Here is a 13,402-nt window from a genome sequence, read left to right as displayed (position 1 = left end):
TTGTGCAATTTCTTTAATACATGGTTATGTGGCCTACCACCTTCTGATTCTTCAGTTCCATCTTGTTTAATTAGGAGCTTTTTCATTAGCTGCTTCCATCCCTTTTTTTTTTAGTTTTTTTTTTTCAATGTTTATTTATTTTTGAGTGAGACAGAGACAGAATGAGAGTTGTTTAGCAGCAGAGAGAGAGAGGGAAACACAGAGCCCGATGCGGGGCTCGAACTCTCACAAGCCGTGTGAGATCATGACCTGAGCTGAAATCGGACTTTCAACCAACTAAGCCACCCAGGCATTCCTGCTTCCATCCCTTTATAACCAGAAGCTACTTTCAGGGGACACTTATGCCTCCCAGGGTGCTCCCCATCCCTTCCAGGTAGCATGCCTGTCATTTATAATCCCTGATACTTTTCTAAGACCCTTCCTTTTAGCCACTTTGTTGCCAGTGCTCTTACCTATCCTTAGTAGTTCACTCTTGGGGTGGGGCTCTGCCCTTCTGGGGTGAACTGTAACCTGTGTTATTCTTCTGTACACCCCCCCTCTTCCATAGTGCTCCTGCTGGACTCTGCTAGTTTGGGCTCAGGTGTTCGTACTCCAGCTGATATGTCAGTTGGGAGTTTGCTGCTCTGTTTTCCTGGTTTTAATCTAAGCATAGGTTATGAGTGTTTCTATCAGATTTTCTCTCATTTTTGATCTGAATAGGTTTAAGGAGATATAAATGAGATGTGATCCATGCAGCCACCACTTAAGGAAGAAATGCAGAAGCCTCTCTTTCATGTTTGGTTTTCTAAATAGTTGCATTCCTAACCAGAATTTTAATATAGAACATAACACTAAGAGAAGAATTTTGTCAATAAGTGTTTTCATTATATTAACTGATGGTAACTCCAATATTTTAAATTCCTATTTTTTAGAAAGAACCAAATAAATAAGAAGCCATGCTGATAAGGATACCTTTGTATCTGCCTTTTTAGGTATGACTGGTTCCTTGTAGTGTGCAGGATACCTATTCTGCCCTGACAGAGAGCTCTAGTCTATAGGAAACTTATTTTTTCTTGTCAGCCAACCAAAAGTGATGATCTAAACTGTGGGGTGATTTTAGCTGTTCCTGAAACATGCACCTGCACGTTCCATGTCTAATTTCCTGTTGTTACGATGTAGTTCTTTATTGTTTTCTCTAGGGGAGTGGGAGGTTTACTGGGACTGAGGGGTAGGGAGGATGTTAAGAGTGTCAGGGAAAAAAAGTAGGAAGACTTTGAAGGGAGCCAAGAAGTCTAATAAAGCTGCTAACCTGTGTCAGAAGTATTGGCATTGCACCAACAAAAATGCCAGCATTTTGATAATAGAAATTGTATCCTGGAATATTAGAATATTGAAAACTGGAATTATAATTATATGTGTAGGGAGTGTGATCTTTTCTGCTAAGATTCTGGAAAGAGCATTTCAAATAAATATTAAAATGTACTCTTCGATCAATTTAAAAAAACATTTTAAATTTTTTTCTAAAATCTTGAATTTTTTTTAGCTGAGAATTAGTATATATGTTAAATTTATGGATACCTCATTATTCGAACAAGTATGCCAAGATTGCTTTTAATGAGCTACATTTTTGGGGTTTCTTTTTTTTTTTAATGTTTATTTTTCAGAGATAGAGCATGAGTGGGGGAGGGGCAGAGAGAGAGGGAGACACAGAATCTGAAGCAGGCTCCAGGCTCTGAGCTGTCAGTCCAGAGCCTGACACAGGGCTTGAACCCACAAGCCGTGAGATCATGACCTAAGCTGAAGTCGGAGTCGGACGCCCAAACGACTGAGCCACCCAGGTGCCGCCCCCATTTTGTTTTTAGAGTGATTATAACAACGTGAATTTTATCACATAGGTTTTAAGAATGCCAGGGACCAAATCATTCTCTTAAAATAATTGCATGTAAGTAGTGTCCTCCAGGGGCGCCTGGGTGGCTCAGTCAGTTAAGTGTCTGACTTCAGCTCAGGTCATGATCTCATTGTTTGTGAGCACAAGCCTCACATAGGGCTCTGTGCTGACAGCTCAGAGCCTGGAGCCTGCTTTGGATTCCCTCTTTCTTTGCCCTTCTCTTTCTCTCTCTTTCCTCTCTCTTTCCTCTCTCTTTCCTCTCTCTCTCTCTCTCTCTGTCTCTCTCTCTCTCTCTCTCTCTCTCTTCTCTCTCTCTGTCTCTCTCTCTCAAAAATAAATATTTTTTTAAAAATTAAAAAAAAAATTATCCTCCATCCCCACTTCCATAACACGTAAAGTCAAAAATGTTTTACTTTATATAAAAGTATGTTTTTGTATTACTACTATTAGGGGTGTGTGTGTTTCTTTTTATTTTGTCCTTAATCTCTTATCACCTTTCCTCACCCCCAGTGCCCAAAATTAAGTAAGCTAAGGGTAGACAAAGAGAGTAAGGAAGTCAGGTGTGGAGGGCAATAAATAAAAATATATATACCCAAAGACATCTGGAGTTAATTTTTTAGAGTATTTCTTTTCACTTACTTTCATTTAACAGGATTTGGGTTTTGGATTTTGCCTTTACTGATTACTGATTCCTGATTATATACTGTGAGTATACCGTAGTTTACATAATTATTTCCTATTGGACACTTGGGTTTGCCGGTTAATGTTGTAAATAATATGATTTTAAAACTGTTTCCTTAAGATAAATTTGCATAAGTAATCCATAGATCCTAAATCACCAGGAGTTTAGGGTTTCTGATAATAACTTCCAGTTCATCTCCCTAATATGGTTTTAATAAGTCATAAACTCATATTAATGTTAGTTGTAAATGAATGCCAAACTAAAATCAGTATTCTATCTTTTCTCCTTAGGGAGTTCTGGGAAATTGTTCATTCATTTACAGATGAGCAGAAAAGACTCTTCTTGCAGTTTACAACAGGCACAGACAGAGCACCTGTGGGTGGACTAGGAAAATTAAAGATGATTATAGCCAAAAATGGCCCAGACACAGAAAGGTAATTATTAAATTGTGACTATATACCAGAAACCTTACATTCCATATCACACATATGTGAACTGTCCAGTAGCTTCTGAGCACTTTTACAATTTTATATAGAACTCTCCAAATCACATGAAACATTAGTTCAGAGAATATTTTGCTGTTACTGTTTGAGGAAATTTTTAAAACAGTGGCCTAGTTCAAAATTATTACAGGGCTCACTTGATTTGGAATTTTACATATTGTTATGAATCATTCAGCTTTTAATTTCACAGTTTTTTAATTGAACACCCATATTATGTAATCTATTTAGGATGGTTAAGTTGAGGCTAAGAAAATTGTTCGGCACTAGATTTCATAATGTTGACATTTGAATCCAATTTCATAATCTTGACATTTGATTTTATTCTCTCTTCATTATAGAAGTTAACATTTTTTTTGAATAAGAATCATACATACAGTAACCTATTTAAGGGTTTAAATGTATAGAAAAATTTCTATTAGTAGTCCACATTATTTGCTGTATGATGGCTTTAACGTTAATTTACTTATATTTGTTACAAGTCATTGATGTAGTCATATGGCCAAGAATATTTCTGATTAGCATTAAAGAACACAGACTTTGAAATCTTGAAAACTGGGTTGACTGGGTTTGAATATTATCTCCATTTTAGAGTGATGTCTCAGTGATGTCGGCTCTGTAGTGGGGATAATACTTCCTCTGTAGGTTTATTGTGAGAAGATTTAGTTAAAATAGATATAACAGTTAAATACCTAAAACAGTATCTGGGATGTCATAATAGCTTAGTGAATGCAGTGTTACCAGTCAGCAGCAGCAGCAGCATTAGTATTGAATGAACTGATACTTGGCAGTTGCACAGGAAAAGCAAAAAGTTTATCTTTGTGAGTTGCATTAATGTATAGTCTGCATTGCAAACCATCTCAACTATATATACCATCTAAAAGTAGGATCATTTAGTACTGGGCGTATTCTCCATGATTTATTTTCCTACCTTTTCCCCTCCTCTCTCTTTAGGTTACCTACATCTCATACTTGCTTTAATGTCCTTTTACTGCCGGAATATTCAAGCAAAGAAAAACTTAAAGAAAGATTGTTGAAGGCCATCACTTATGCCAAAGGATTTGGCATGCTGTAAAAAAAAAAAAAAAAGAAGAAGAAGAAGAAGAAAAAAAAATGAAAAAAGAAAAAAAAAGGAAATTTAAAATTTTAATACATATAACAAGAGGGATAAAATTGGTGGTGATAGTGTCCCAGTACAAAAAGGCTGTAAGATAGTGAGCCACAGTAGTCACCTATGTCTGTGCCTCCCTTCTTTATTGGGGATATATGGGCTGGAACAGCAGATTTCAGCTACTTATATGAACAAATCCTTTATTATTATTATTATTATTTTTTTTTTTTTTGGTGTGAAAGTGTTACTTATTCTTTCACTTGTATGTACAGAGAGGTTTTTCTGAATATTTATTTTAAGGGTTAAATCACTTTTGCTTGTGTTTATTACTGCTTGAGGTTGAGCCTTTTTGAGTATTTAAAAAATATATACCAACAAAACTACTCTCCCAAGGAAAATATTACCACCATTTGTAGACTGTGTAACCTTCAAGTATGTGCTATTTTGTCCCTGTATCTAACTCAAATCAGGAACTGTGCTTTTTTTTTTTTTTTTTAAACAATTTGCTTTGAAACTTGAAGTCTTGAAAACAGTGTGATGCAATTGCTGCTGTTCTAGTCCCCAAAGAGTTTTCTGTGCAAAATCTTGAAATCAATAAAGATGGAAGGGAGAACTTGGAATGTTTTAACTGCAGCCCTCAGAACTTTACTTTAGAAACAGCACAACAAATTAAAAACAACTCATGCCACAGTATGTCGTCTTCATGTGTCTTGCAATGAACTGTTTCAGTAGCCAATCCTCTTTCTTAGTATATGAAAGGACAGGGATTATTTTGTTGTTGTTGTTGTTGTTGTTGTTGTTGTTGTTGTTGTTGTTGTTTTAAGTTTACTGGGGAAAAGTGCATTTGGCCAAAAGAAATGGTAGTCAAGCCTGTTGCAAGAAAGTTAGGAAGTTTGTTGTTTATTATAAACTCAAAGCATGTGAAAGTGCACTTAAAATAAATTTTTTATTAATTACTTATTACCTGCATTTTAAATAGACAATCCAAAGTCTTCCCTTCATGTTGCCATCATCTTGTCTAATCAGCCATTTTATCAAGGCACATGATCAGTGTTGCAACATAATGGAAAGGATGGCTATTGTGCCTTGTTTTACCTAATCATACATTAAGCAGACCTGGAAATGAATGGAACTATTACTCTTAAGTCCTATCTACATTGTATATCCCCAAAGATTAAGTTTTACTTCAAAAAAGTAAGTGTTAAATATTACTTTCATGTACTATGGAAAAGTACAAATACGTTTAAATTACTGGAAGTTCAGAAGTAAGTAGTTTCCCCTTTCTAGTCTTATGTGTCTGTGGTGTTAATTTGTTTTATTGCAATATAAAATAAAAGGATTATGTATTTTTAAGGAGAAACATATTGATATATCCTTTTACTACAAGCTACATACAGCTAATGTGCTGAGCTTGTGCTTTGATGATTGTTTTAACAGACTACGATCAGCTGATGATTTGTTTGCAATTGACAGGAAAAATACAGCTTTTCAAATCACTGGAGGGGAAAAAGGATGTCTTTGAGGATTATTTTAATTATTTTAGTAATTGAAACACATCTGTTATGTACCGTATTGCTAAATAAAGCAGTAACATTTTTCATCATAATTTAGTGGAAAAAGAAAATAATGCTTTCCATCTTGTGATAAGGTAACGTTTTTGTTTTGTGTTTTTTTCTGGGCCAGCCTTTAGAACACTGTTAAGGTATGTACACTACCTTGATGCAAGGGACTCTCATGCTACTACAGTTATCTTAAAGAGTGTCTCATCCATGTGCTTGTGTATAATGAAAGTGAGAAGGAGAGAAATAAAATACTCTGGGGGCATTTTATAATAAATTCATGAAGAAATGTGTGCTCTTCAGTTCTCAAATTCTATTATCACAGTATTGAAGTTCTACAATTGTATTAATATATCTGTATGAAGTCTGTGAATGGTAATTGAGTATAGGTTATCAGATATAGAATTCACATCAAATAGACTTTTAACAAACAGTTCAAAATAAACCTACCCTTAAAAATATTCTAAGAGAAAAAGTCATTGGTTGTCCATAGTAGCCTCTCACTTGCTTAATAATTATCCTGGGCATGTTACCACTTCTTATCATTGCCTCCTGTTCACTACTGTTTACCAGAATGCCACTGAACAATATCTCAAGGAAGAGGAAAACAGAAATTTTGACTAATGACTACTTACTCTACCCCAAATGTCATATTATTAAAGCACATTTTTGCCTGGACGCTCTTACATATTTTGGTTATCTGTCAATCAGCCTACAGTCTCCCAAGAAGTTCTGGGACAAAATGAACCATAAACTAAAAAATGAAATTTCCAAATGGAAACTTTGTGTTTAATAATTTATTATTTTAGAAAATTCCAAACATGCAATATAAAAATACATCTTGAAGCCAAGTTTTCCCGGAGCCTGGCAGCTTCAGCAAATGAGTTAGATTTCCTGACCCTATACTGTATACTACTTTCCTGGGTTGTGGTTAATTGTGTGATAAAATACAATTACAACTTCCATAGCCTCATTTGGGGATACAAACTTGTGTAGGAAAGATAAATATCCAAACAAAAAACAACTTGAAAATGAGGCTTCAAACTGAACTGCTGATGTTATTCATTCATAGTTGTGACCTAGCAATGTCATTCCCTTTCCTATAAGAACACAACTGTGCTGGGGTTTTAAGCCCCTTTGGGATTTTTCTCAGTTTCATAGTCTGTTACAGGAAGGACTGTTTTCCTGAGGCTACTCTATTTGTAGTCTTGATCCCCTTGCTATCTATCTATCCATCCTGTCATCTATCTATCTAATCTATCTTTTTTTTACCTTACCACCTTTTTTACCTTCCATAGCTTCTTAAGGAACATCTCTACCCCTCCCACCCCTTCCCTGAGCCACCAAAGAATTCAAAAACAAGCTTCTATTTTACTCCCTCTTGTCTTCCTCTACTCAGTGTCATTAGTCTATAAAGAATTTCCTGGGGAGGACAGAGTGTCAAATGCAAAGTCCCAAAGCTTTTTCCTCTTCCCTGTTCAAATCCAGTAGATTGGCTTTTGTTAAAAACAAACCAAAAAACAAAAAACTAAAAGATTTTAATGCAAATGTCTGTGAGAAATGCTGCTAATCCATTTCTGTCCTACTGAAAATGCTGTCCTGAAGAATGCTCATAACCTGAATTGCCAGTAAGGGCTCTAATCTTGCCAACAACTTGAACTTAATTTGCCTGTTATTTGGTTCCTTTTTTTGGTTGGATGTATACTGTCCAGATCTTGGATGGATACTATAATTAAAGTTCTTGTCTTGCCCAATTCTCTCTGGTCAACCTCAATGACTCCTTAAGATTCTAGCCAAAATCCCTATTTTCTGTTCAGACCCTAGCCCCAGGATATCTTTCTGGCATCTCAAAGTCAATACCAAAACTTAATCTTGCATCTCTACCTATTGTTTCTTCCTTTAAAGGGTCACTTTCAACCCAGTCACCAAAATCCTTCCTCCCTCAGTTGTCACAGCTTGTATCCGCTCTTTTCCCTCCAATCTTCCCAGCTGTTCATTCCTCCATCCTACTTCCTTTCAGGTCCTGGTCCATTGAATCACCTGGTTGCTCTTGGTAGCTTTCTAACTAGCCACCCTGACTGTAACCTCTTCCAGTCTTTTTCATTCTGCTAAAATGCAGTTTTGCTTATTTAAATAACTTCTGCCTCAAAATTTATTCCCATTAGAAATATTCCTCAAGCTTGGCGTCTAAAACCCTCCATAGACTGAGCCCCACATACTTTTCCACTTTTGCCTTCTATTATGGGCACTTCTCTCCCTGCATCCCCACCCGGCATCTACATTTGTGCCTAATCATTTTTATATTTCACAAATACCCTTCAAAACCAAAATTTAAAAAGTACCTCACCCATAAAAACTTCATTGACCCCCAAAGTGCTCATGTGACCTCACAGCAGCCCACGCTTTCATGGTAGCACAGCATGGTGGGGCACATTTCTTTTTTGAACAGTGAGGGGTGAATGGAATTTTCCCCCCATAACCATTACCTAGAATGTGTGCCAATTCATGGTAAAGGTTATGGGGTTTTGTTTTGTTTTGTTTTTTATCATCTCTCCACCAGCTTGTCACTACGTGAATGATTGAAAATGACTCAGCATGCAATAGAATGTTTAATGTAGCTTCCTGTTTTTTCACTAAAGGTGGCCTCTGCCTCCTTGTCTTCCCACACTTCTCCCCCCAAAAAAAGGCTTTTTTAGGGGTGCCTGGGTGGCTCAGTCAGTTGAGCCTCCTACTTCGGCCAGGTCATGATCTCATCATTCGTGGAGTTTGAGCCCCACGTTGGGTTCTGTGCTGACAGCTTGGAGCCTGCTTCAGATTGTCTCCCTCTCTGCCCCCACCCCGCTCACGCTCTGACTCTCGAAAATAAATAAACATTAAAAATAAAAGTTTTTATTTTTGAATATTTTAATGTTTTGTGACTGAAGGACTTTTCTCCTTGGGGCAGTGTCTCCCCAGAATCACTGGCTGTGTTTCGACTCATGGAAAGATAAATTAGTGAGAGGGGGAGGATGAAAAGGACAGATTCCTTGAGAGCAAGAATATGGGACTTCCCCAGCCCTGCCCTTTGGATGTGTTCTGACAACGAGAAGCCTCTGTGCAGCCTTGCTGTGGCCACATTCCTTTCCCAGTGGAGATGGAGGCAGGCATCACATCATCCCACTGTTGCCAGCTCCTCATGTCTATCAAGGAGCAATCTGCCAAATACTATGCATTTATACTAAATGAAGCACCACGATGAATGCCTGTTTTCCCCAGAACCTCATAACCATTACTACAAGTCAACCATCAAGTCAGGATTCTTAAGTGCATTTGAGCAGGATGTGGAATAATTATCCTAGCTATCTTCTGGTCTTTAAGAAACCATAGAAAATGGGATAAGCATGTGACTGGTAAAGGTACACAGCTGTTGAGGGTGCAGCCTTCAGAGTCAAATGACTGGTTCTCAGTCCTGGCCCTGTCCTGCCCTCAGCTTGGATTCTGATATCCAAGCTTACCCCATTGCTGGTTATCAGGATTCAGCAAAGTTGAGATAACAGATGCTAGACAGCCTTATGCAAAACATCCTGAGAGACTGAGATTCTCAATAGTTGCCAATTAAGAGCAGAGTCCATGGAGAAGTTGAAGATAATTTATAGTGAAGATTTCTTTGGCAAGAGTTGACCCTCCCTCATCCAATAAAATTCACCATTTTAATGTGCGCAATTAGTTGCTTTTAGAATATTCACAAAATTGTGCAACTATCACCATTTTATACAAAGCATTTTTATCACTGTAAAAAAAATAAAAGTCCTGTACCCATTAAGAGTGGCTGTTTATTCTCCCCTCACTACTTCCCCAATCCCACCCCCACCCCCCCACCTCCCACCAAAGCCCCTGGTAACCGCCAATCTTTCTGTCTATAGATTTGCCTACTTGGGATATTTCATGTCAATGGAATCGTGCAATATGTGGCCTTTGTATATGACTTTTTTTCCCACTTAGAACAATGTTTTCAAGGTGCATCTATGTTGCAGCATGTATCAGTACTTCATTTCTTTCTATGGCTGAATATTTCATTGTATTTATATGCCATATTTTGGTCATTCATTTGATGGATATTTGTGTTATTTCTGCTTTATGGCTATTATAAATACTACTACTATGAACATTTGTGTACAGGTTTTTATGTGGACCTAAGTTTTTATTTCCCTTGGTTATGTACATAGGAGTGAATTGCGGAGTCATATGCCTACTCCTCCTCTCAAGGAAGTATCAAACCTTTCCAAAGTGGCTGTTAACTATTTCCACCAACTGTGTGTAAGAGTTCCAATTTCTTTATATCCTGGCCAACACTTATTATTGACATTTTGATTCTAGCCATCCTAGTGGGAATGAAGTATTTCATGGTTTTGATTTACATTTCCCTAATGACTAATAATGTTGAGCATCTTTTCATGTGCTTTTTGGACATTTGTTCATCTTTGGAGAAATGTTTATTCAGATCCTTTGCCCATTTTTTAATTGGGTTCTTTTTATTGCTGAGTTCTTTATTCTAAATGCAAGTCCCTACCCACGTAAATTACTTGCAAATATTTTCACCCATTCTTTGGATAGTATTTTCACTTTCTTGATGGCGCTCTTTGAAGCAGAAAAATTTTCAATTTTGGTGATGTCCAAATTCTCTATTTTTTCTTTTGAGACTTGTGCTTTTGGTGTCATATCTTTTTTTTTTTTTCTTAATGTTTATTTCTGAGAGAGAGAGACAGAGCATGAGTGGGGGAGGGGCAGACAGAGAGGGAGACACAGAATTGGAAGCAGGCTCCAGGCTCAGAGCTGTCAGCATAGAGCCCGAAGCGGGGCTGGAACTCACAAACCGTGAGATCACGACCTGAGCCAAAGTCGGTCGCTCAACTGACCGAACCACCCAGGTGCCCCAAGTGTCATATCTTTAAAAAAAAAAATTTACCTAATCCAAGTCATGAATATTTACTCTTGTTTTCTAGTAAGTGTCTTATAGTTTTAGGTCTTTGATTCATTTTTGCATATTGTGCATTGTAGGAATCCAGCTTTGTTCTTTGGCTTGTGGATGTCCAGTTGTCCAAGCCCAGTTGAAAAGACTTGTTTACCTATGATGGTCTTGGTACCATTATTGAGAAATGATTGACCATAAATATAAGACTTTATTTTTTGGACTTGCATTGTCGTTATGCCAGTGCCACACTGTCTTATTACAGCTTGATTGCTATAGCTAGGTTTTGAATTTGAGATGTGAATCCCCCAACTTTGTTCTTTTTCAAGATCACTTTGTTTATTTGAGGTCCCTTGCAGTTCCACATGAATTTTATAATCAACAAAACACACAGCTGGAATTTTGATAGGGATTGTGCTGTGTTTTATAAGGAATATTGCTATTTTAACAATATAAAGTTTCCCAATCCATGAACATGGGATGTCTCTCCATTTGTTCAGGTCTTTAATTTTTTTCACTGATGTTTCGTAGGTTTCAGTGTACAAGTCTGGTCTTCTTTGGATGTTTTCCTAAGTTGTTATTTTTGATGCTATTACTATAAACAATCTTTTTTCTAAATTTTATTTTTGGTTTGCTCATTGCTAGTATGTAAAATATAATTTTTGTATATTGATCTTGTATTCTGCAGCTTTTCTGTATTTATCTGTTTATTTTATTCCTTAGGAGTTCGTACACACAACATCATGCATCTGAATTTAAATAGTTTCACTTCTTCCTTTCCACTTTGGATTCTTTTTGTTTGTTTTTCATACCTACATACCCTGACTAGCACTTTTAGAATAACATTAGCTGGAAGTGGCAAGAACAGATATCTTTGTCTTATTCTTGATTTTAGGAGGAAAACATTCCATCTTTCACCAGTGAGTATGGTGTTAGCTGTGAGTTTCTCATAGATGCTTCAGGTTGACGAAATTTTCTTCTATTCCTAGTTTGTTGAGTGTTTTTATCAAGAAAGTATATTGGATTTTGTCAAATCATTCTTCTGTATCTAAGGGGGTATATTACATTGATGAATTTTAGTGTATTGAACCCACCTTGCATTCATGAAATAATCCTACTTGTCCATGGTACATAAACCTTTTTATATGGTCCTGGATTTGTTTTGCTAGTATTTTTTAAGAATATTTACATCTATGTTAATAAGAAATACTGATCTGTAGTTTTCTTGTTATATCTTTGCCTCGTTTTGATATCAGGGCAATACTTGTTCAAATACAGTTCAGATGAACTGCTTGGAGGCCTTGGCCCTGTGATAAGATTGGGGGGAACACAAGGATGGTACTTGACTCTTCCTGGAAAGGGTCCTTGGGTAGGATGTGGCTGAAAGGACCTTTAACAACTGAATAAAGGGGTGCCTGTGTGGCTCAGTAGGTTAAGCATCCAACTTTGCTTCATCATGATCTAATAGTTCATGAGTTCGAGCCACACATCTGGCTCTCTGCTGTCACCACAGAGCAGCTTTGGATCCTCTGTCTCCTCTTTCTGCCCCACCCCGCTCATTTGCTTATGCTATCTCTCACAAAAATAAATAAACCAAAAAAAAAAAAAAAAGGCACATTCACAAATAATGGGGTTGAAGTGTATGTTTCCCATTTGCTACATGTGGTTATAAGAGATGAGCCATCTTGGAAATCACTTCACCTGCAGACTTCTTGCAGGGGGCCAGGTACCCTACATCTGAGTACCATAAAATACAGAAGTTGTGAGGGGAGGAGAAATGGGAACCTGCCAGCCTAACTAGAGATTCTCAGTTGGGGTTCCCAGTAGGATATATTTCATGGAGGAAAGCCATTAACCTCACCTCTTCCAACGGCTCAATACCCTATTATAGCTGCACAAAATGGATAAGGCAGAATCATTTTCTCTAATTCATTCCTTCCCTTCTAGAAGGGCTGGAAATAGCTGTAAGTAAGAAGAAGGGTAAGGGGAGGAAGAGAAAAGAATCTGGTTGCTCACACACTTATCTTCAGGCTTCCCACCTAGAGGAAGACCTAAGTGAGAATTATGTTTTCAGTTAAGAGAGTTTCACTGGTGTGGACTTAATACCTAGAAATGTAGATGTTTGTTTCTTATCTGATAGTGACCAGAAAAAAAAAAAATTTTTTTTTCAGAGCCACCAGAGCCAGAGAGCAGGTTTGCAAAAAAAAAAAAAAAAAAAAAAAAAAAGTTGTCTTTTGCTGCTCCACTCTCCCCTCCCCTATACACAAATACAGCCCTCATTATTTAAATGAGTCTGTAAATCAGACCTATGGGAAGAACTTGGGACATGTAGAATGATGATAATATTTATGACAAGGAGAGTTTGCTACAGGAGATTTCAAAACCTGCCCCTCATCCTATTCCAACTGAAGTGTGAAGTTTTTTCCTTTCATTAACATTTAACAAATACCAATTGAATACTTGCCACATTGCATGTTTGCTAAAGTGTTAGATTAATTCAAAACTGCTTTGCTCAATCAAAGAGTCTATTATAAGGAGATAATTTAATAGATCAGACATATGCAAACCACTAAGGGTTATAGAAGTATGTAAAAATATAATCTTAGCATTCAGATCCAAAACCTTTTCAGATAGGAAATAAGGGTTTAGGACAATCTTAACAGATGTATACCAGGCAGATATATAGAGGGTGTTCAATATACCTGAGTATAGGGAATAAGTGTCAAGATGGGATT

At 37.0% G+C, this 13,402-nt stretch overlaps 1 protein-coding gene across 11 annotated transcripts in view; it reads left to right on the top strand.

The window, feature by feature from the left end:
- UBE3A (ubiquitin protein ligase E3A) overlaps window positions 1-7,473 on the top strand; it is a 92,914-nt gene extending 85,441 nt beyond the window's left edge. For all 11 annotated transcript variants that reach the window (XM_045058952.1, XM_003986902.6, XM_045058948.1 and 8 more), the window contains 2 exons: window positions 2,840-2,983; window positions 4,004-7,473. In XM_045058952.1, coding sequence (XP_044914887.1) covers window positions 2,840-2,983; window positions 4,004-4,124 — 265 coding nt within the window. In that variant the 3' untranslated portion in view covers window positions 4,125-7,473. The remainder of the gene's footprint in view (window positions 1-2,839; window positions 2,984-4,003) is intronic.
- The last annotated feature ends 5,929 nt before the right edge of the window (window positions 7,474-13,402 follow it).

This window comes from Felis catus, chromosome B3, assembly GCF_018350175.1.
Source record: "Felis catus isolate Fca126 chromosome B3, F.catus_Fca126_mat1.0, whole genome shotgun sequence".
Lineage (NCBI taxonomy): Eukaryota > Metazoa > Chordata > Mammalia > Carnivora > Felidae > Felis > Felis catus.
This window is presented reverse-complemented; position numbering and strand designations above follow the sequence as displayed.